Source organism: Aphelocoma coerulescens, chromosome 3 (assembly GCF_041296385.1).
Source record: "Aphelocoma coerulescens isolate FSJ_1873_10779 chromosome 3, UR_Acoe_1.0, whole genome shotgun sequence".
Lineage (NCBI taxonomy): Eukaryota > Metazoa > Chordata > Aves > Passeriformes > Corvidae > Aphelocoma > Aphelocoma coerulescens.
In genome coordinates this window covers 85,017,879-85,039,293 of record NC_091016.1, presented here as the reverse complement: position 1 = coordinate 85,039,293, position 21,415 = coordinate 85,017,879, and the positions used below count along the sequence as shown (strand labels likewise).

Below are 21,415 nucleotides of genomic sequence, written 5' to 3'. Positions count from 1 at the left end.
TCTTACACTTGAGCTCCATTTTGAATTTCCTGATGGCATTTGTGAAGGGCCAAAATTATTCTTCAGCAGAAATGCCAGAGTTCAGTGCTGTAGGAAATTTTGTGGTATACACATTGTGGCAGCCTGCTATGATGGAACAGTTCTGTGCTGATGACAGATCCAAAGACATCTTCCGTGCATCTCCAATGATGCACACGCTCACCTATGCAGAACAGCAGTTTCTAAAGTGGGTTGTCATGTTCTGGTACAAGCTTGCCACTCCTTCAGAGCAGTACTTGAGGTTTTTTTCTGTCAATCTTTTGGTATTGCAGAGCAATTTTTAACATGGAGAGACCAAAAGTCATTTTTCTCAGGGGTATATATATGTTTTAATGAAATGTGGCCTAAGTGCCTTGCTAAATGTGAACTTAAATTTTACTGACAAACAAGTAACAACATAAAATATAAGTGAAGGAAAGCATTTCAGTAATCAATGTTGTGTTTAAGCAGTATATTAGCCTTTCACTATTCAAGAAATAAGCTTAAGTGCTCTCTTGGGCAATAAGTGAAATAATGTCTACTCTAATGCTTGTTCCTAGTGAGTATTTACCCTAAGCAGAAAACTACCACTCTAAAATGTGGCTGTCAGCTTCTCATCAAGAAAGGCATAGAAGAGAAAAAAGGGGCTTGGTGCATCTCAATGCTGAGGTGAATTGGTGAGGCTAAATGAGAAAATTAACACATTGCCTATGCATGTTTTGCTGTGCTTTTACTTCCTTTTTTGTACCCTTTTTGTGAAAGTCTACACAAAAGTGCCAGAGAGCCACCTGTGAATCCCAGTATCCAGTGTGCTACATCTGTGATGATTGCACCGTGTCTATCATGACTGGCTGCAAGCAAAATCACGCAGTTACCCTGAAATAAAAGTAGTATGGGAACATAACCTGTGATAGGCTGCAGGTTTCCTTTTCCTTAGTCTAATCTGCTTAAACATAGGTATCTTACCTGAATTGACTCTCTGCAATGGTGTATTCCTTACAATCTCCCCAGACTGTGTGGGATTAATTTTTATAAGTTTAGGCATGTACACTATTCTTGGTATGACATCCATTATAGATAGGCCAAGCTGGTAGTTGTGGCCCAAATTCTGCAGGGAGGTTGGTGTCCACTGGAACTGCAGACTGGACAGGGTTCTTGCAGGATACAGTGGGTCAGGCAGTGGATGTAGGACGGAACCTCTTACCGTTCTGCTGATGTGCTTAGATCACACACTATTTTCCTGATATAATTTCTGTATCATTTGTAATAGTAATGGCATTTTGGCTTACAGGGAAAATGAATGCTGTCCCTGTTGGCACTGTTCCCTTATTTTATGAAACACCTTTCCCCTTTGTCTGCTTTGGCTTAATTCAAATAGGCTCTTAATCTTGTCCTTTACAGTAATATCTTGTGAACTTTATCTATGCTTTTGTTCTGAACTTTTAAAAGTTTCAGAGTCCTGTTTTTTGAATGTTAGCTAGTATGGTTACTGTTATTTATCAAGTATAACAGTATAAAAGGTGATTTTCTGTATTAAAACTGGGTTTATGTTAGGAGCAACTGTGTGTTCTTCTAATTCTCTTTTTGATACATGTCAGTTCCAATCAGAAAACTTGATTATTTTGCTGCTATTGCTGTGAGCAATAGAGAATTACTAGAGAGCATTACTTTTGTCTTACTGTCCTACAGTCATATTGCCTCAACCTATTTATCCCAGATTACCTTCAGAAGTGCACAGAGCATCACACCAGTATTTAGGAAGGCTGCTGTGCTCACAGCTCTTGAATTTAGGTCACTTCTTTAGCTAAGCAGTGGATGTGCATTTTGATTTGGAAAGCCAGACAAGGACGCCGAGGTGTCCACACAGCAAGACTTCTGTGTTACTGCATTCTGCGTTTGAATTTGTCTGTTGTACTGGGGTTTGTGTTACGCTCTTTGTGGCTTGGATCTGTGGAGATTAACTGAAATATAATTGTATTAGCATACAGATATATATGGTTACATAAAAAGAAGTTACTGAAGCTGTTTTGAAAGCCAAGTGTGGTTGGAAATATACATTAATTTTTAAGCTAAAGAAAAGAACATAAAGTCTAAAATGCACGGATACCATGGAGGATCAAATATGTCAGTCTGTTGTTATCTTAGTTAATGTCTTCCATTCAGAAATATAAATGTTAGTAATCTTTACTCTTTCAAAATTTTACTAAAGCTGTTTAACACAGTTTCCAGTGGATTTAAGCTTGTGGAAAATGATAGGAAATTAGAAACTCTTCTGAGATCCATATTTCAACACATTTTCCTTTGGGAGCTGATAGAAGCATTACTTTTATTTCTAACCACAAAGCCAAAGAAGATTATGGAAGAAAATGGAACTCCAGGTTTCCTGAAACCATGCACGTTGTCATCAATGTGTTAAGATATCTAGAATCTAGTTTTGGAGTTAAGCACCCAAAGTGTGCCAACTTAGATGTAATAAAGTTGCACTTGTGTGTCTAGACCTGCTGAAAGGTGTGTTAGTTCAGCATGACTGCTGAGATCTCATTAGGTATTGCCCTGTGCTATCACTCCTGCCCCAGGATCAGGACACTGGAGGCTCCAGGAAGGGGAGGAGGCAAGGCGATAGAAAAGCAGTGGCACTCCTGTGCATCCTTTGTTACTCTAACTGGGGCACCCTTGGCAGCTTCCAGATGTGCAGGTGAGCTGCAGAGCTGGGGGTTTCCTTGCCTTGTGACAAAGGGTTCCTTATACTCCTTTGATCACTTTGGACTCCCTCGTGCCAGAGAGAAATGGAAGAAATTATGACAAATACACTTGTCAAAGAGATCTTAAGAAGCTTTACTGTGAAGCAGCTTCCAAGCTAGAGGTCTATGTGGGATAGTAATAACAGATCGAAAGATCACAGTCTCTGAAGTGAAAATCTGTGCTGAAGAGCTTTCAAAGTGCTCCTTTAGGTGGAGCCTATTTTAACATTTGTGTGAAACTGTATAGGTCATAATTTTACAAGATTTTTCTGCTAGCAGTTGCAGGTGTTTCAGTTTGCTTGAGGTATTATTTAGTCAGTTTAAATAGTAAATTTATGTTTATTTTAATCTTGGAGTGGGGAAGCTCTGACATTCCCAATTTATTAGATATGTTTGATATCTCAAAAGCAATTACAAATGTGGTTCTAAGTGTTTAAGTCACTTTTTGAAAGAAATACTTTCTTAGAACAATTAGTTAATTTTGAAAAATTAATGCAGGACTCATTTTTAAGCAGTGAGTCAATCTGAAGCCCATCATATGGGGATTATGTCAAAGTCAATAAAACTGACTGATAGAGTGGGGGGTTTTCAGCCTGGAGAAGAGAAAGCTTCAGGAAGACCTTATAGCAGCCTTTCAGTATCTAAGAGGGCCTACAAGAAAGATGGAGAGGGACTTTTTGCAAGGGCATGTAGTCATAAGGACAGGGGGTAATTACTTTAAACTGAAAAAGAGTAGGTTTGGATCAGATATACAGAAGAAATTCTTAATTGTGAGGGAGATGAGGCACTGGCCAAGGTTAGCCCAGAGAAGTTGTGGATGCCCCGTTCCTGGCAGTGTTCAAGGTGAAGTCAGAGGGAGCTTTGAGCATCCTGGTCTAATGGACACTGTCCATGACAGGGGGTTGGAACTAGGTGATCTTCAAGATCCCTTCCAACCCAAACCATTCTGTGATTTTGGTTGGAAAATTTGAAGTCTGTGGTTTTGTAGTAACACAGCGTGTGGAAAGCATGCCTATTTATAAACCAGCTAAGGAGAGCATATACTTTGAAGTACGTTTTTGTGTGTGACCAAAGATATTAATGACATACAAGTCCTGTATAGCTGTTGTAAAGATTATTATAGAAAATGATACATTTTTATGTGATTTGTTGGATTTGCCTATTAAATCCCTAGAAAATTATACCCTTACAATAGGGAAGAAAGGAATAGGAATCCTTTTACATGCAGGAACCATTTAGACTAATTTTCACAGAGCTGAATTGCATTTTTATAGAATTTTGTCAATTTTGTGCCTATTCCATTTTCTAACAATTTTTTACCAATGAAAGCTTGTAGATTCTTGTCTCTGTAGTGAGCTGCTATACTTCTAAACTATGTTTCAAAGGGAAAAATAACAAGAGAGGAATAGCAATAAAAACAGTGTGTATCAGATGGAGAAAAATTGTCTTTTCCATTTATTAATTATGTACCAGCAACTTATTTTAGGGCTAAATGTGGCTATGTAAAGTTTCAATGCATTTGATGTCAACCTGAGCAATTCTAGATTTTGAGATGGTGGCTGCTGGAGGGAGGTCCTTTTCCACTTGATGGTTCTCTGTCCTTACCCTGTTTCAGAAAAGATAAATGCAATCATTAACCCTAATCTCCTTAAACTGAAATCAAATCACAGTTAAGGGCCCTAGTTAAACAGCTGTGTTTATGAAGAGATAAGCTTCTGTTCTTTGCAGCTTCAGAAAAGCTTATCAGATATAAAGCACCTAAAAATGTTGGTTCTACCATCACAAGAAATGATGGAGGATCCAAACTTGAGCATTTCGTGATGCACTTGAAAATGGATGGCAAGAAGTTTTTACCTGAGAGCTTCTTGCCATTTGATCCAGTTATTAAAGAGAGGCAGGTTTAGTGACCTGTGAAGCTACATTTTAGGAATGTTTATGATGAGACGATTTCCTTGTCACTTCTAACTCTCTGTGGCTGGACTTGTTTCAATGGAAAGAATTGAGATTGTGTTTCTGGAAAAAGCGAGATTGAGCTTCTGGATGCCATATTTTGCATTTAGTTTTATTGCTTTTCTTTGCTCTAGTTTTGTTGGCTTTGCTTTGTCACCCTCCACACTCCTTTTTGACGGTCTTGTTAAAACAAAATTTGCTTTGATTGTAGAAGTAAAGCCTTTCCAGTGTGACCATTCCCAGCTCATTTATTTTGTGTGTGGACTCCCCAGTGAGACAGCCATGGCAGCGCACAGGAAAACAGAGTGGCTGTGAGAAGTGGGGTAGCTCTAAAGTCTATTGCAACAGGAGCTACACACAAGATCATACAGCTTTTAAATACACACTTGTACATGTGGAGTATCATTGAGAGGGGTTGCACTGGGCCTTGCTTGCCCCTTCTATCACAGTGGAAGAACCAGTTAGGTGCAAGAAGCACATTCGTATATCTGTCTCAGTAGGGAAGCTCCAAATGACTACAGAGGAAACTCCTCCATAATTTGAGGACCTGATCACACAAGAGCAGACTTCTCTTGAAGCACACTATGGGACAATTTAGTCTTTGCTGCTCCAAGGTTAAGAAAGGATGCCTGTGTGGAGATGCACTTTTCAGCTGCAAAAATATTTCAAGTACTTTTGACAGATGATACTTAGGGAACTGTTTTGTCCTCAGTTTCAGATACCATATTACCAGACTTTGTTCTGTGGCATGAGCACCAATATTTCCACAGAATTTTTTGTAGTGAAATAAAGAGACTTAGTTGGACAGATTGAGGGGACAGAAGATTTTGATTAAGGCACCTAATTTTTCTCCGAGTTCCTATTTTGAGAAAGTGGTTAAAATGTAAACTTCTCTCAGGGAAGCCTGAGTTTTACTGCTTATAAATTGCTTTTAGATACTTGGAAGGAAAGTGCTGTCTAATTTTGAAGTTCAGATTCCCCAGAAGGTGTAAAATGGCAAGCTTTCATGAGCTGTGGTAATTTACAACAGCTGAGAGTTTACCTTCTGTCTGTACCTTACTTCACTTTGATTTCCAGTAGATGAGAAGTTCAGTTTTTCTATTATAGCAACTCAATTGCTTTATATGATTCCTTACCATATATAATGTTATATATTAATGTAGTTCAGGTAGCCTTTTGTAAAGCTATGATTTGTGATCACAGTTACTTTATTGTAAGTCTAAAAAAATGGAATATCTTTATTGAGTTTAATCAATGTCTTCTAGGTAAATTTCTTATTCTCATTGCCAGTAAATATAAGAAATGGAGAAAGTGTGTAAAAGAAGTGAATACAATTCTGAAAGCATACATTCTATTCTTCACTGTTATTATAAAACTGGCATTTTTTTCTATGTGTTTCATAGGAAACACATGCATTAAAAATATGAAACTACCACTGTCTTTCTCACAAACCTTTTTCATAAAATAATGTCCCTTTTGAGAAGGCCACTATAGTTATGTAGCACTAGGAAAGAAGGAAGCTTGCAGTAAAGCACTGAACTGGCAATGCAAGGGACTGTACTGGATTGATGGAGAGTTTGTCTTTGGATAAAGAATTCCTCTCTCACAAGGATGTTGTGCAGAAACAATTATTGAAAATTTCTGAGACGGAAATACAGGTGTTAAAATTGTTACTCCTGGAGCTGTTAGATTATGAGTAAGAAATCTGCCAAAGATGTGTAGGTTGTGTTATCCTCCTTGCACCTATTGAAAGACTGTGCAGGACAATTTTTTTGTCTAACAGCAATTGCTCATGGATGCTTTACAGCTTAAATGCTTTAAGAAGATAGATCTTATCAGCACTTGATAAAAATTGAGAAGTATTTTTAATACATTGTGATTCATTTTAATGTAATTTATTTTTATGAATGTTTGTTATTAATACAGCCGCATTATCTACCTCTGCTATGATTACAGCATAATATCATGAAATGCATCATTTTTGGTGCAAGAGACTTCCACCAATAACTCTGCTTGCTGCAGTGTTTTTCAGCTGAAAGATCAAAAATCAAATTTCTGCCTCTTGCAAAGTGGCTTATAGACTGCAGGGCCCACGTTCTCAAGCTTGCAGGTTGTTACCTTGCCATCACATAGATCCCAAACCAGAAAATCAGCCAACAGGTATAGCATTTCTTATCTAGAGCAAGAGTTCCCTGAGTAATACTCTGGACAGATCCACTGCAGCTTTTGCAGACCCTGATCAGAGGTCAGGAGGACATACTCTAACAAGTGCTTTCATTCTCCAGAGATAATGAAGCTTGGTGTTCTCTAATCTTCCTTTGGGGCTGTGTATTTCCTGAAGTCAACTCATTTGTATTTGGCTTCCCTCTTTATTGCCTGAGCCAATCCCTCAGTCCTGCAAGCCCTGTCCATCTGTAAAGCTGAGAGTCTGACTGCATCACAGTGAAAATGTTTGGGTCTGGAAGGATGCATATTTTTTTCTTTCCTTCCAGCTGTGATCTCAGTCTTCAGTTTGGGAATGCACTTCAGGGGCACCCATGTACACAATGCCAGTGCCACTGCTGAAGCAGAAGTCTGGCAATAGTGTGGGGCTGGCTGGGTGGGAGTTGTGGACAAACAGCAGAATGACGGGATCTTTGAATGTGTGCAGTGCTGCCTTGTGGTGGGGAAATGTGAATGTGAGACACCTCTCTTTATGCAGAGAAACATTTGCTTTGGAGTTGTCTTCTGCTGCATCCAACAAAACACGTGTTGGCAGCTTCCCAAACTCTTACTTCCCTTCTTCACTGGTTTGTGAGGAATGTTTTGGGTTCATTCCCAATATATATATATTTCATAAACAGTGTCTTTATACTTGGAAAAGTTTGGGTGTTTCACCTTTCCTGCCACTTCAAATATTAAACTCAGCTGTCAGCTGAGTGGAAGCATTGTGGGGAAGTACTTCTTGCCAAATCACTGGCAAACTGGGCAACTTTGGTCATGCTTGTTTTATCTAGGACTTGGAGCTAATAAATCTTAATTGGGTGGGCTTGATATCTTCATACTCTCTGAGGGTAGTAAGATTTTCCTCACTATAAAAATAAAAAGGACCAGAGAGCCTTTCAACCTCCTTACATCAACAGTAGACTTCAATAACTGTAAATATTATCTTGTGTGTCAGTAAGGATGCGCAAACCTGCTCACAGCTTCCTCTGCTGAGGGCAGTTCCACTTAGGTGAATATTCTACTACAGTCCCAAACTTTTAAGGAAATAAAACTTCCATTGTGTAGTGTGAGAAGAGATACAAGACATAAAATTTCTTAAAAGCCTTTGGTGTTTGGATCAAACTTTTCTAACCACTCCCCCTTCAGGCAAATCTTAATCTTGGTTTCTAGACTGCTTTTTTTGGTTTGGTATGCTGATGTGAACATTGGTATGAATTCTGTAATGTTTGACAAACTAGAGAACATCTGATGATGACCAAGATCACAGAACAAAAGATTTACCACTCACTACTTGAAATATTTGCTTTTTTCAGAAGTACGATTCAATTACATTCTTTTTGTTTGCCTCACCTGCCTTACAGCAGCCTTCTGAGAAGGAGAAGGCATATGGCTGGAGCACGGCTGGTCTGGGAGAGAAAGTGAACATAGCTGAGGAGGTACAGGAAATTTGAATCTTTAATTCTTTCCAAACTTAAACAGCCCCTACATTTTTTCCTTTTTTCCCCCTGTTCATTTGTGAGACACTCTCTATCAGTGCCAATGAGTAAGGTAAGAAAACCTAGTGGGATTGATTAATTTCCCATCCTTTAAAATGTGGGAATGAACAACCCAACCCACCAGAAAACTAAATATTGATGCTGTCAGTGGCATGATAATTGGTCTCTGCTTTCATCTCCAAACAAACCCTTGCTTGGATTCTATTATTCATTCAAAGAGGAAAAGGGTTATTAATGCAGTGTTCTTTAATTTATTTTTTTCTTTTGTGTGTGCGTGAGAGAGAGAGAACAGAAGAGCAATAATACAATAAATATATTGGCTAAGAGAAAACATTTGCAAGAGATCCCTGCCCATTTTTTTTAATCTTCTCTTATCATGAAGAATGTGAGCTGTGATAAATTGTTCTGCTAATCAAACAGCACTGAAAGGTTAGGTCATTGGAAGTCTTTAGTCATTTTGTGCTTTTCAAGAGTGAATTTGTTAAAATTATGCTGAATACCCACTTAAAGCCTGGGCTGAAAACCCTACCTGTGTTTTATAACTCTGCACTGTCAGAACCCATAATAAGTCAAACATTCTTTCAGAGGTACTCATAAGGGAGAAAAAACCCTGTAAATTTAAGAGTAATTTCAGATTGTAAATGAAAAAGAGAGGCACGACTGTTCATTTGCGCCAATCATGCCTTCCTTTCATCTGCTCTGATTAGGCCTGGTGCGGTTTCATCAAACTACTCCATCACTGAGCTGTCACTCCAGTCGTCTGTTGATTGAAAACAATCAGGGCTCTGATGGCACAATTATTCTGACCCTTTAACTAGAGGCTGCTGTGATAATGAAAGGTTGATTATGATAGTTTGTGCCTCTTTCAGTTTGCCAAGAAGGTTAATTTGGGCATCAGACGGATGTTTAATGGGCGCTTGCTGGCTACACTAAGGTAAATGAGAACGTGCAGTCTTCGATATTGCACGGATATAGTTTGGCTGTCAATCATTGTCATTTTGAGTTTGTGCCTCACACTCTGGAAATCACATTTTATTTTTTCCTTGGGATTTAATTTATTCTGTGCCCTGAGGAAGTTCTTTCACTCTGTGACCTTCACAGTAGCTTTCTCTGTCTTTTTTCGCTTCCCTCACATGGAGCCCAAAGGCATAATACATCCAGAGGAACGTTTTTCTTTCATTTTTCACATTAAAAAAAAAAAAAAAGGAAAATTTAAAATCCCTGTTTATCAGCTCACCCTGAACAGAGCAAATGTTTTAATTCTGATTCTAGAATCCAAATGTGCAAATGGAAGCACGCCTGCTTGCTAACGCAGCGCCACACAGGGAGCTGCTTACGTAGACGCACATTTGTAAAACTGACAAACAGGTAATTTAAAAATGTCTCTGTGTAAAGAGGGTGGGGAATGGCACAGCTTTATTTTCACAGGCTACATGCATATACCTTAGCTCGGTGCCTTGTAAATGTGGTCTTAGTCACTGTATTGCAACTTTTTGGGTTAGAAAGTCTCTCTTCAGGGTTCAGGGGCAAAAGGCATTTCATTGCTGATTCATAGATTATTAATATTTACTGTGTTCAGATTGAGGGAATCATATGCATAATTTTGTAGTTGTTTGGCTCAAGGTGCAAAAGAAATGCAAATACCTCATATTTTGATTGTTCCACATGCAGCTCATTAGAGTCTTATTTTTATGCACATTTTAAATTCAAAATAAAAAGAAGAAAAAGATTTCTATCTTTAAAGCTCTCTTGCATCTAGGCTCAAGACACTAATTCTCCATGATGTCCACAACTGTAAGATAGTACCTGATTGATAAAATTGCAGAGTGAGTCTGGAGGCTGTGCTGAGTAGTTACTAACGTCTAAAAATATTCATGTGTAACTCATGGCTTTGAAAAATTGTGTGCATACGGTTTTTTGTGTGGTGGGGTTTTTCTTCCTCAGTAACAATTCTTACATTTTTCTTCCTAAATAGGTGATACAGACCAATTTAGTTTATTCTACTTAAAATGCTTAAATGAATATCCTAAACCCCTGGGTTTTGTCCTTTATAGCCTCTAGAGAGAGAGAGGAGGACTAAGACCCTTTAGAGACCCAAATTCAGGCCCTTTGGAAATCCCTCTTCATTTTAGATTAGGTGAAAGTTCCTCTGTACCCCTCAGTGGACTTTGTTTCAGAGCTTCAGTAAATATCCTGGTTTACCCATGGATTCTGCTCCTGTACTTGAAATGTGAAGAGCCAGAGTGTTGCTGACAATTGCCAACTGAAATGTGTTTTTGAGACAGGAGGTCCCAGTCTGGAATACCTCAGGCTTGCTGAGTTAGATAAAATCCAATAAAAGACAAAATTATGTGCGAGTTTACAGGCAAAATATATATTACTAGTGTTTCAAAGACCAAACAAGTAAACTTCAAGTTTTGCTTTTTGAAGTTCCCTTGGTGGTGCTTTAAGGTGATTGCTGTAGTAACTGTGTTTCTTGCACAACTCTTCTTGGCATCAAAAATCAACAGGATCAGTCTATAAGCACTGTCCAATATGCTAAGGATACAAAGATATTAATGTGATTTTTTTCTTTTCTGGCCAAAAATTTTTGCTTCTGTTAAGGAACAGAAGAACTGTTCAGGTGAGATTTGTAGTTCTTTCCTTTCCCCTCATATAATATCATCATCAGATTGTCATGCACAAATTGGGTCATTTGTGTTGCACACATCAGATCTCAGACCAGGAAAATACATCTTTCCACATTTAAAATTTTGTTTTCTCTTAGAATGTTTACTAGGTTATTATAATTACAATTTCCATTTGTTTTAATAAGATAGTGTCAATTCATTGCTTTAAAATCTTAAATTTGTTTCTTTCTATTAGTTGTTGCTAAAACAAACAAAATGAAAAAACACAACACTTCAACCCTCTAATTTTTTCCACTGCTGTCACTTTTTGACTTCATCTCATTTACTAGACACCTTGGATGATATAAAGTTGCATATTTGCTACTGGTCCACTGGGCTACAACATGAGTGCATCAACTAAGGAGCAGACCAAGATGACTTTTAATAGAGTTCCTGTGGCCCCTCACACAGAGCCCAGGCTTAGAAAAGTTTTTTCTTTCTTGGAGCTCTGTCAACAGAAACTTTCCCTGCTGCTGGCTTTGTGACTTAGAGTAGTTTCTAAGTGAACCTGAGTCTAATAAATATGAGTATGTCAAGCTTTTTGCACTCATGAAGTAGCTTGGCTTTTCTGAATAGAAAACTTGCTGTGATGTCAAGTGAAGGTTTGGCACGTTTCCCAGCAGAGTGGCTGGAGAAGGATTGCAGGGGATGCTGAACAGGCAAGGCACAGGCGTGATGGGCTCTCTTGCTCCCTGGGATAGCTGGCAGCCCAAAGGACCAGGTAACTACTTCTTGCAGGGTTATCTTCAACAGGAGAGAAATTCCTAGTTCAGCTTGAACCTCCTCTGCCTCTGTGGCCTCTCCGGCTGCGGGATGTGCGTGGTGTGTACACCATTAACAGCAGGGAGGGAAGAGCTGTGCTCCAAGCCTGTGTGACTTGGACTGTTGAAGCACTGTGCTGGAAGCAGAAACAGGTGTTGGAAACACAATGAAATCGCTATCCAACATGCAGATGTACTTTGATGTGTGCTCCAACTGTGCCACGACATATTTTTCCATCTCTTTTCTGCTGTTTTGAGAATGCACTCCATTGCTAAATCACATTATGTGACCTTGGAGAAGAAAGATCCTTTGGGTTAAGGCATTAGAATAAGAGAATTTATCTGGTTTGAAAATCCTGTCCTTCTGAGGGTCTACTTTTGTCATTTACTTAGTTTAGAAGATGAATATGGCAAAATATATTATTTATTAAAGTTGATATAGGCACTAGGCTGTAGCTTCCTTTACTCACACACTCATACATTAAAATTAATAGAAAAGAAGCTTCTAGCAGTTTAAACAGAATTTGCCTATATGGCAGTAGGAGTAGGAGTCTTTCCTTATTTTTGTAAATTATTTAGCACTGATACAAATATTTTAAACCTCAAAATTGTGGATGCTCTTTTTCCTTTTTTGCTTGCTTGTTAGCATTTTAAACACAGCTGTGATTTCAAGTGCTACTGGTATTTCCTTAGAGAAGCCAGAATGTCTTTTCTTGCAGCATCATAAAGTGTATAATGGCTTTGAGTTTATTTTGCCAATACTGATTATAGTTGCTAATTGTTACTGCCAGAGAGGCGAAAACATAGACACCATAGTCAGTGTATAGATGGGGTGGATTTTGGGATTTTTATGTAGGCACCAGGTTTTTCGGTCTAGATTAAACAAAACCTGAACAAAGGTGTTGGAATTGTGTTGATAGATATACAGATGTTTGCTGGTCTCGTACATGGAAGTTTCTGTCTGCCATATGTTGATGAGAGTTATATTTGCCTCCTTTGCACTGGAGGAAAGTTAGAACTGTGTTAATGTCCATCAGTGGCTACTTCTGCTATAACTGAAAGACTTGTCTGAGAATTCGGTTTTCTTTCTTTTGAACTTTTTCAGCCTTCCAATAGCTGCCAAACCATCCAGTGACTAGAGTATCTGTTCACCCACACCCAATTTTCTTCCATGCCTCCATAGTGTGAGACACCATGTTCTGCTAGAGAACATGGTAACAGTGTGCTGCAAAACCAATGTAGAAATCTAAGGCTCAGTTTGTGAGTGTTCCTGAAACCAGATGACCTGTTCCACACCTTGTGTCACAATTTAGGAGTTGGTCCTGTATTCTGTAAATAGGCATATAGATACCTACATTTGTAGGTTAAATTCCTAGCGCTTATTTTTACGTAGTGACCCAAAATGAATTTTAAAATGGAGTAATAGTTATTGTCACAAATAGCAAGACAAGGAGATAAAAACATTATAGTTTTTAGCTCTTATGGGCTTTTTTCTGGCTTGGGGTGTCACAGATTAGGTGTGGGTCACGTGGAGCTATGTAGTCAAATTATGTTCAAACAGTAGCATGAGTTGATTTGGAGAGGAGCTTCTAAACACATTGTGGTTCACAGACCTCAGTTGCTTCCCCAAGACTCAGTGAAGCTTCTCTGCATTCTGTCAAATGCCTACAGACCATCCAGGTGGTGTGCAGGGTTCTTAGTCTTGCTTTCTAAACTCATACAGTAAAATGCTCTCTTCCACTGCAAATTGACCTCAGACATGGAGTCTGGTAAGAGCCAGTAGCAAACTACACAAGAGACAGCCTGGGATTCACCTTGTCCCCCCATTGCTGTTGCAGCTGCTTGTCAGAGGGGAAAGGTGGAAGTAACGTAGGCCAAAGATACATGAGGTGCAGCGTGTAGAGAATCCCAAGCAGGCTGCAATCAACTTAATTTGGAAAGATTCAAAGGTTTACATAAAAAAGATTCAGGACAGATGAGTGGGGATAAAACAGTGTGGAATGGATAGAGATGGTTTTAGTTCAAGACCCGGAATACACCGTACATCTCATGAGTGCCAACAGTCTTTGTATCATTTTGCAGCTATCACTGTAGTGGTTTAGAAATTCTGTGACTTTAGAGAAAAGTTAAACATTATTGGTTTCAGTGAAACATTTTTACAACTCCAGTACTATTCTCAGTACAGACCTAACTCAGTATGAACCAAGCTTCATATGCCAAACTTCCTACAGTAGAGAAAATGTATTGTAATGGAGATGTCCATGTCTTCTGTGCAGATCATCACACATCCCATATCCAGAAATGAATGCAGGTACCATGTCTTTGACGTTATGAATGTATGTGTTGTTGCTTGTGTGTTTATACAGTATTTATTGGGGGACCAAGAGGACAATAAAGGAAAGCAGATGGATGAAGTTCTAAGATATTAATAAGGCATTAATATTAATCTTCCTCTAAAAGTCTTGTGGTTACCAAGTCCTAGTTTACATTAGTGCCTGTCTTTTACAGAGTCTATAATGTCTGTCACTGTAGCCCAAGTGATACCTCTGTGATGCCATTTTAGATGTGAGCAAAGGCATGAATTTATAGTTCCAAAAGTAACCAGTCTGTTGGATGCATGTGCTGACAGATAAGAACTAAGTTTTGGTAAATTCTTCTATCTCAATATAGCAACCCACAAATCATTCAGTTGCTATATATGCTGAAGATAGCCTGAATTTCTCTTCAAGTGTCTGAATGATGAGCACTAAGTGCCTTTCAGGAATCCTTCATGTAGCCAAAGACATGGAATAGGAAGTTGCCTAATAAAACTCAGTAGTAGACACCTGACACATGGGTTTGGTGGACTTAGAACACCTGGCTATAAAGCTCAATGATTTCAAGTCCATAAACATTTTCAAATGTATTTGATTAATACCCTTTTATTAGCAATTCAAAATACATATAGCTAATGTATGTATTTGAAACTCAATACAGCATTTAACTGACTGAACTACTGTTGCATTTTTGATGCCTTCATTGATTCTTTGTTTCCCAGGGGACCACAAGGAAGAAAATGTGTTTCAAATTAATCTTAACAAGAAGGTGGTTTTGGTTTGTCATCTTCCCTCTCTGACAGAATACAGAAGCAGTAATAAATTTATTATATCTTATATGAAAGCTATGAATAAGAGAATAACTTTCAGCTCCTTTATGTGACATTCCCAAAAATGGTACAGGGCAGTAAGATTTAACTGAAAATTTTTTTTATCACGCAGCTGGTTGAAAACACCCATGCCACGAGTTCTGTGTTAAAATGATTTGAAGTATCCAGTAGAGTTTGTCCTTATCCAGAACTAGTCAATGTCTTTGAAAATGACTTGGATGAAAGAATAATAAGGGATTTATGTTTATAGAAAATCAGAAGGTGAAATGGTTTTCAAGCAGTTTTGAAAATACAATTAGGATTGAGAACGTTCTTGACTGAAGCAGTGGCCTAAAGTAATAGTAGAGAGTTTGGTAATGAAATAGAAAGCATGACATACTGGGAAATTTCTGCAGAAAAAAAAAAAGGAAAAAAAAGTGGGAATAGTACTCAGTCAAAAACTTGAACATGGATCAGCAACATTGTAGTACACTGAGAGTCTTACATGGTAATGTGCAAGCAAGAATGGTATAGATTACAACAATCAAAGAGATTCTTCCAATCTATCCAGTACAGCTACAGCCTTAAGAGGAAGATTATATCCAGTTTTCAAAAGCAAACATTAAGGATTTAAATACCTGCTGGATTTATTATCCTAACCCAAACCTAATCCTAATCCTAACCCTAAATCTAACTAACCCTAAAATTAACTTAAACCTAACCCTAAGTAACCCTATCTAACTAATCCTAACCCTAATTAACTAACCCTAACCCTAATTAATTAACCCTACCCCTAACTAACCCTAACTAAACCTAACCCTAATTAATGCTAACCCTAAGTAACCCTAACTAACCCAAAAGCTAACAAACTAACCCTAACCTTAACACTAACTAACCCTAATAAACCCTAACCCTAACCTGCTAACCCTAACTCTAATTAACTCTAACACTAACCCTAACTAACTAGCCCTAACCCTAACTAACCCTAAGTAACTGACCCTAAGCCCAACTCCAACTAACCTTAACTAACTAACCCTAACCCTAAGTAACACTAACTAACTAACCCTAATTAAGGATTTCAATAACAAAGAACTGTGAGCCAAGCAACAGGGATTTAGAAAATATGACCCGAGATGCATTGAAATATTTTTTTCGTTCACTGAAGAGGACTCACACCAATATTAAAATGCATCTGAGGTGGAGAAGAAAAAGAAGGTAACAAAATGCTTTTCATCCTTTATGGATGAATCACTTTCAAGGGTTGCTCTGGAAGATAAACCCAAAGGTGGAAAAGGTGGATGAGGAGTTTAAGGGTTTAGAGCTTTTGCATCTGTAAGAGGAAAATTTGTCTGAGAGATACCAGAGCATGGGAATGGTTTTCCTGAGGAAGTTTTGGTATCTTCATTACTGGATGTTTTCAAACCTAACTTATACAACAACTCTTCAAATGGTTTAGGCCCTTCCTAGCCTCTTTTTAGGACCAGCTGGATTCAGTAAACTTTATGTAATTTGAAAGCTATGTTTAATTTTGAATGTTGGTACTAGCTTCAATTGCTGAACAGTTTTAGAGTTTTCCTTGTTGCTTTCTGTCTGCCCCAAACTAGCAGAGACTCTTCTGTGCTTCTCTCTTCTCTGACTTGATTTTTTTTTCCCTTACGCCTTTCTCTCCTTTATGAATAAAATAAATGAGGAAGAAAAAAAATATTGAAGGATTCAGTATGTATTGTGTTATATTTCTTCGATATTTTGTCAAAAACAGGATGAAATATGAAGGGCAGAAAAAGCTTTTCTTTCTTATCTTCTGACATTAGTCTTCTTTCTAGTCTATCAGTGATCCCGTAGCCCCTAACATTTTATTATTTTTCCAGCAGCTTGGTTCAGGGATAGTATGGTCTCCAGCAACACTAACAGGTTGTACAATGAGAGTATTGCATAGCAGCTGATAATGCTGTGGAAATTGTTTAGGGGAACTGGTGCAATAAAATGCTTTTGTAGGTACACTGTAGGAAGAGTCTTAATAGGTATCTTTTTATGTGGACTAATAGGCTTTCACAGCTGCTTTTTAGATGGATAGATAGATACCACGACTGAGGCAAGTATATATCTGCTCTTGGAATGCAAGCAAATTTCAAGAGACCAAATTTTGACAGAACTGTACGCAAATAACACGTCTTGTTTTTCCCTTCCTTTCCCCCATTTTTAGCTGGCCGTGAGGTGGCTGGAACACAACTGCCGCTACCAGTACCTGGATGAACTTCTCCAGTACGTCCGCTTCGGCCTTATGGATGTGGATACTCTGCATACTGTAGCTCTCACTCATCCTCTCGTCCAAGCCAGTGAAACTGCGACTGCGCTCATTAATGAGGCCTTGGCTTACCACCAGAGCGTCTATGCACAGCCAGTTTGGCAAACCGCAAGGACAAAGCCTCGCTTCCAGTCAGACACTCTTTACATTATTGGGGGCAAAAAACGAGAAGTCTGTAAGGTGAAGGAATTGCGCTACTTCAATCCGGTAGACCAAGAGAACGTTCATATCGCAGGGATCGCTAACTGGAGCGAGCTGGCGCCTATGCCTGTGGGGAGGAGCCACCACTGTGTTGCTGTCATGGGAGACTTTCTTTTTGTAGCTGGTGGAGAGGCAGAGCACTCCACGGGACGCACGTGCGCCGTGAGAACTGTCTGTCGATATGACCCCCGCACTAACTCCTGGGCGGAGATAGCTCCGATGAAGAACTGCCGGGAACACTTTGTGCTGGGAGCCGTGGACGAGTACCTCTATGCCGTAGGGGGCAGGAATGAATTGCGTCAAGTGTTGCCTACAGTTGAACGCTACTGCCCCAAGAAGAACAAGTGGACCTTTGTTCAGTCCTTTGATCGGTCGCTCTCATGCCATGCGGGATATGTGGTGGATGGTCTTCTTTGGATATCAGGTAGAAAACGTTTCACACAGTTTGAGGTACTAACAAAATACCAAAATACTGTCTTGAATTAAAGTAATAAATCTTCTTTGGTTTATATGTCATGATAACTTTTCTCTTAGGAGAGGACAAAGAACTGAAGCCTCATTAGAAGTATAGGAGCATAACGTACTTTATACATACACTCTTGGTGTTTCAGAGCTGCTGCTATCATATGTGCTACCTCCAGTTGCCATTCATAAATCACAGTGAACTGGAATGATAATGCACTTTTGGACAAATTCCCAGCAATAAATTCTGTGTGCTTCCTAAAAACAAACAAAAGAAGACATTGTTTCTGTAATATGATCTGGTTCTTTTGACAGTAACAGGACCCGAGGGAATGGCCTGAAGTTGTGTCAGGGGAGGTTTAGGCTGGATATCAGGAACAGGTTCTTCACCCACAGGTTGATTGGGCACTGGAACAGGCTCCCTAGGGAAGTGGTCACAACACTAGCCTGACAGAGTTCAAGAAGCATTTGGACAATGCTTTTAGGCACATGGTGTGATTCCTGAACCTGTACAGGGCCTGGAGTTGGACTTTGATGATCCTTGTGGGTCCCTTCCAACTCAGAATATTGTATAATTCTATGATTCACTTATTCCTGATGATGAAACGGAAAATTAGGTGCTTGTTAGCTTGTGTTGTTCCAGGGCTTGAAGGCAGGTGTATGATTTGCTCCCACTTGCTCTTCAGGATATTGTAACAGGCCAAGATGACTTTTTTTTAAAATCATCCATGGCTCTGTCCATAACAAGTGCACAAGACTGTCTGGATGTAATCATAGCTTTATGGCACAGATAGATAAATGTATAGACCCTGTAATCCTAAAATAACATATCATTTGCAACTGAGTCTTTAGTTGTTATGTTCCATTGATGGGGGTGAGAGGACTTAGTTTCCTCCGTGTTTGTAGTGACTTTTCTGGTATTAGTTTTTTTGGAATACAGTCAATGCTGTCCCCAGAAGATTTGACAAAAAAATATTCCCCCTTTACTAAGAAGTATGCCACGGAAGGTTATATAGTTATAATATTTATTAAGGAAGCTAATGAGTAAATGGAGCCAGCCCTTGAGGTAAATGTTCAGTGATTGGCATCTTCACCGTAGGTACCCTCTGGAGATTTTAATATGGTCTGGAATGCCTCTGGTGAAAAGATGGAATATGAATGGAAGATTAAGTTAGCTTCTTAGGCCTTCGCTGTGCTTCTCAAAGTGTGTTGTTTGGGTTAGTGGATGTACCTTCCTGTCCCTATGGATTGAGTGCCTCATGGGAATGGATTCCCAAACATTGGCAGGGGAATTAGCAAGTATCTATTTTAATACATATACACTAAAGTAATGAATGATGACTTTGGAATTAAAAGCAGGACAGAACACAGAAAATCACCAAGATCCCTGGCAGGTTCTTTGGGTTGCTTTCTTTAGTGACCGTCATTTAAGGAGTCTTCTAGAGTTTGTGTTGTGTGAATCCTTATCTGAGACCCAGTTACAGTACAGGAACAGGATTTCTGCTGTAGGCTACCAGCTGGGTGTATTCAGAGCATTATCCTGTTTATTCACTACCTTTCCTGTTTTATTAGTGGAGAGGGATGTGTGTCTGTGGTGGGAACTTCAAATACATGGATGTTACTACTACTGTGCCTTGATTGCTGGGTTTTTTTCCTGTTTTATGGTTTACATTTGTCAGTATTTATGAAGAATAGGACTTTTTAGAAAATGGTGTTAAGCATTCTCATATAAAATCATTGAATATGCACTAGAAATCCATCAGTGTGGTCTTTCCTCCAGTAAATGAAAAAAGTAATAGTTTTTGTCTTAATTTCATTTAAAAAACCCCAAACCAACAAAGCAGAACAATCAAAACTCAAGAAAGTATTTGATAGCAATTTTTAAGTCAAACATGGGTCTGGTTGAAGATTAAATTTAATCTTTCCAGATTTTCTAGGAAAAGGGAAATTATGCTGAGGATTAATTCATGTGCTTAGTTATGTAGGTGAAATGCATGCATGCCTGTGTGTTTTAAATTCCACTTGTGTTTATAAAATGATGCAGTGTGATATTGTGTTAAGGATATGCCTCTAGTAGAGCTGTAGAATCAAGGGAAGAGATAAGTGGAAGCCTACTGGACAAATTCTTTAAAACTGGGCAAAACAACAAAAAATATTTTATCAGTATTGTTCCATTTATACTTGAAAATACTACCAACAGTGGAATAGACAGAGATTTTCAGTTGTATTTTGATAGGTTCCAAGAAAATGCTTAGAAGTTTTGAGTTGCTCAGTTCTGACAGGTTATTATGAAGGACAAGAGCATACTTACTACACTACACTTCAGTAGGTATCCATCTGAATTTTGTACTCTCATACTGAAACCTGGCTGTTTATCAAATAGAGTTATTTTAAAAAGAAAAGTAGATGGAGATGTAATAGGTATAGCTAGCTTTCTATTATTAATTAATTGCTTAGGACTAGAATGTAGCTCATGGTACATGTACATTCAGGGGCAGGAGAATAGTAGAGAGAGATGTTTTATTGTACCATAGTCACCCCTGGAAAATCTACTTTTCATCACTGAATATAAGATGTTAGCATAAAAGTAATTAGTAATGCAGGAGGGAACCTAATTTTGAAGTATGTGGCCTAAAATTAAGTAATTAAAAAATTAGTCTGAGTTAGAAATGTTTCTGAGTTGTATCCCTGCTGCTTTTTCTGGGAAATACAGGTCATCAGCAAAGAGCTCTCAAAGTCAGTCTGCTACTACCAGCTGGCAAGGGAACCATGGAAATGTGCCCAGTTTTTTAGTGAGGGAATAAATTAAATAGTGATAATTTAAGTTTCTAGCCCTTCTATTTGTGGAGAGAGTCATCAAAGCTTGATCTGCACACTGACCATTTACTTACTCAGTGCCTCTGCTACAGCCCCATGCCCTCTTAAAGGCTTTACTGATCAAAAGCTGACTAGACTTAAGGGATTTCTATTATTATTGGGATTCATTTTCAGCTTCGTTTTGCTGCTCCTTTGGGACAAATATGACAAGGATTCAAAAATAATAGAGAATAAAATCATGGCAAAGGCAGCAGGAAAGGAAAATGGACAAAACAAAACACTGTACGAGTGTACACACTGGCAATAGGAGGTGGGTGGCTGGTGTTCAGGTGACAGAGGGACTCCTAAGCTGCTACCACCTCTTTAGGATTTTTAACCTGACAGAAGCAGATTAAAAGAGGGAGGCTTTTGCACACTGGAAATAATCAGACCCTCTGCTTAGCACAAGTGGGTTCAGCCCTTGAGTTTTCTGTGCTCCATTTTTTATATTCATGTCATTATTTATTGTTTTTCCCCCACACTCTTCATTTTATTTTCTTATTTAAAAAAATACATGAGAGTTTATTAAAAAATATTCTGGTTTTGACTGGGATAGAGTTAATTTTCCTTATAGCAGCTAGTCTGGGCTATGATTTGGATTTGTGCTGGAAACAGTCCTGGTAACAC

General features: G+C 38.7%; 1 protein-coding gene across 11 annotated transcripts in view; it reads left to right on the top strand.

Moving 5' to 3' along the window:
- Positions 1-21,415, top strand: part of KLHL32 (kelch like family member 32) — a 127,136-nt gene that overhangs the window by 87,152 nt on the left and 18,569 nt on the right. For all 11 annotated transcript variants that reach the window (XR_011149962.1, XR_011149960.1, XR_011149961.1 and 8 more), the window contains one exon: positions 17,168-17,894. Coding sequence is in view for 8 of the 11 variants with exons in the window: in XM_069011106.1 (XP_068867207.1) it covers positions 17,168-17,894 (727 nt within the window). In the remaining 3 variants the exon portion in view is untranslated. The remainder of the gene's footprint in view (positions 1-17,167; positions 17,895-21,415) is intronic.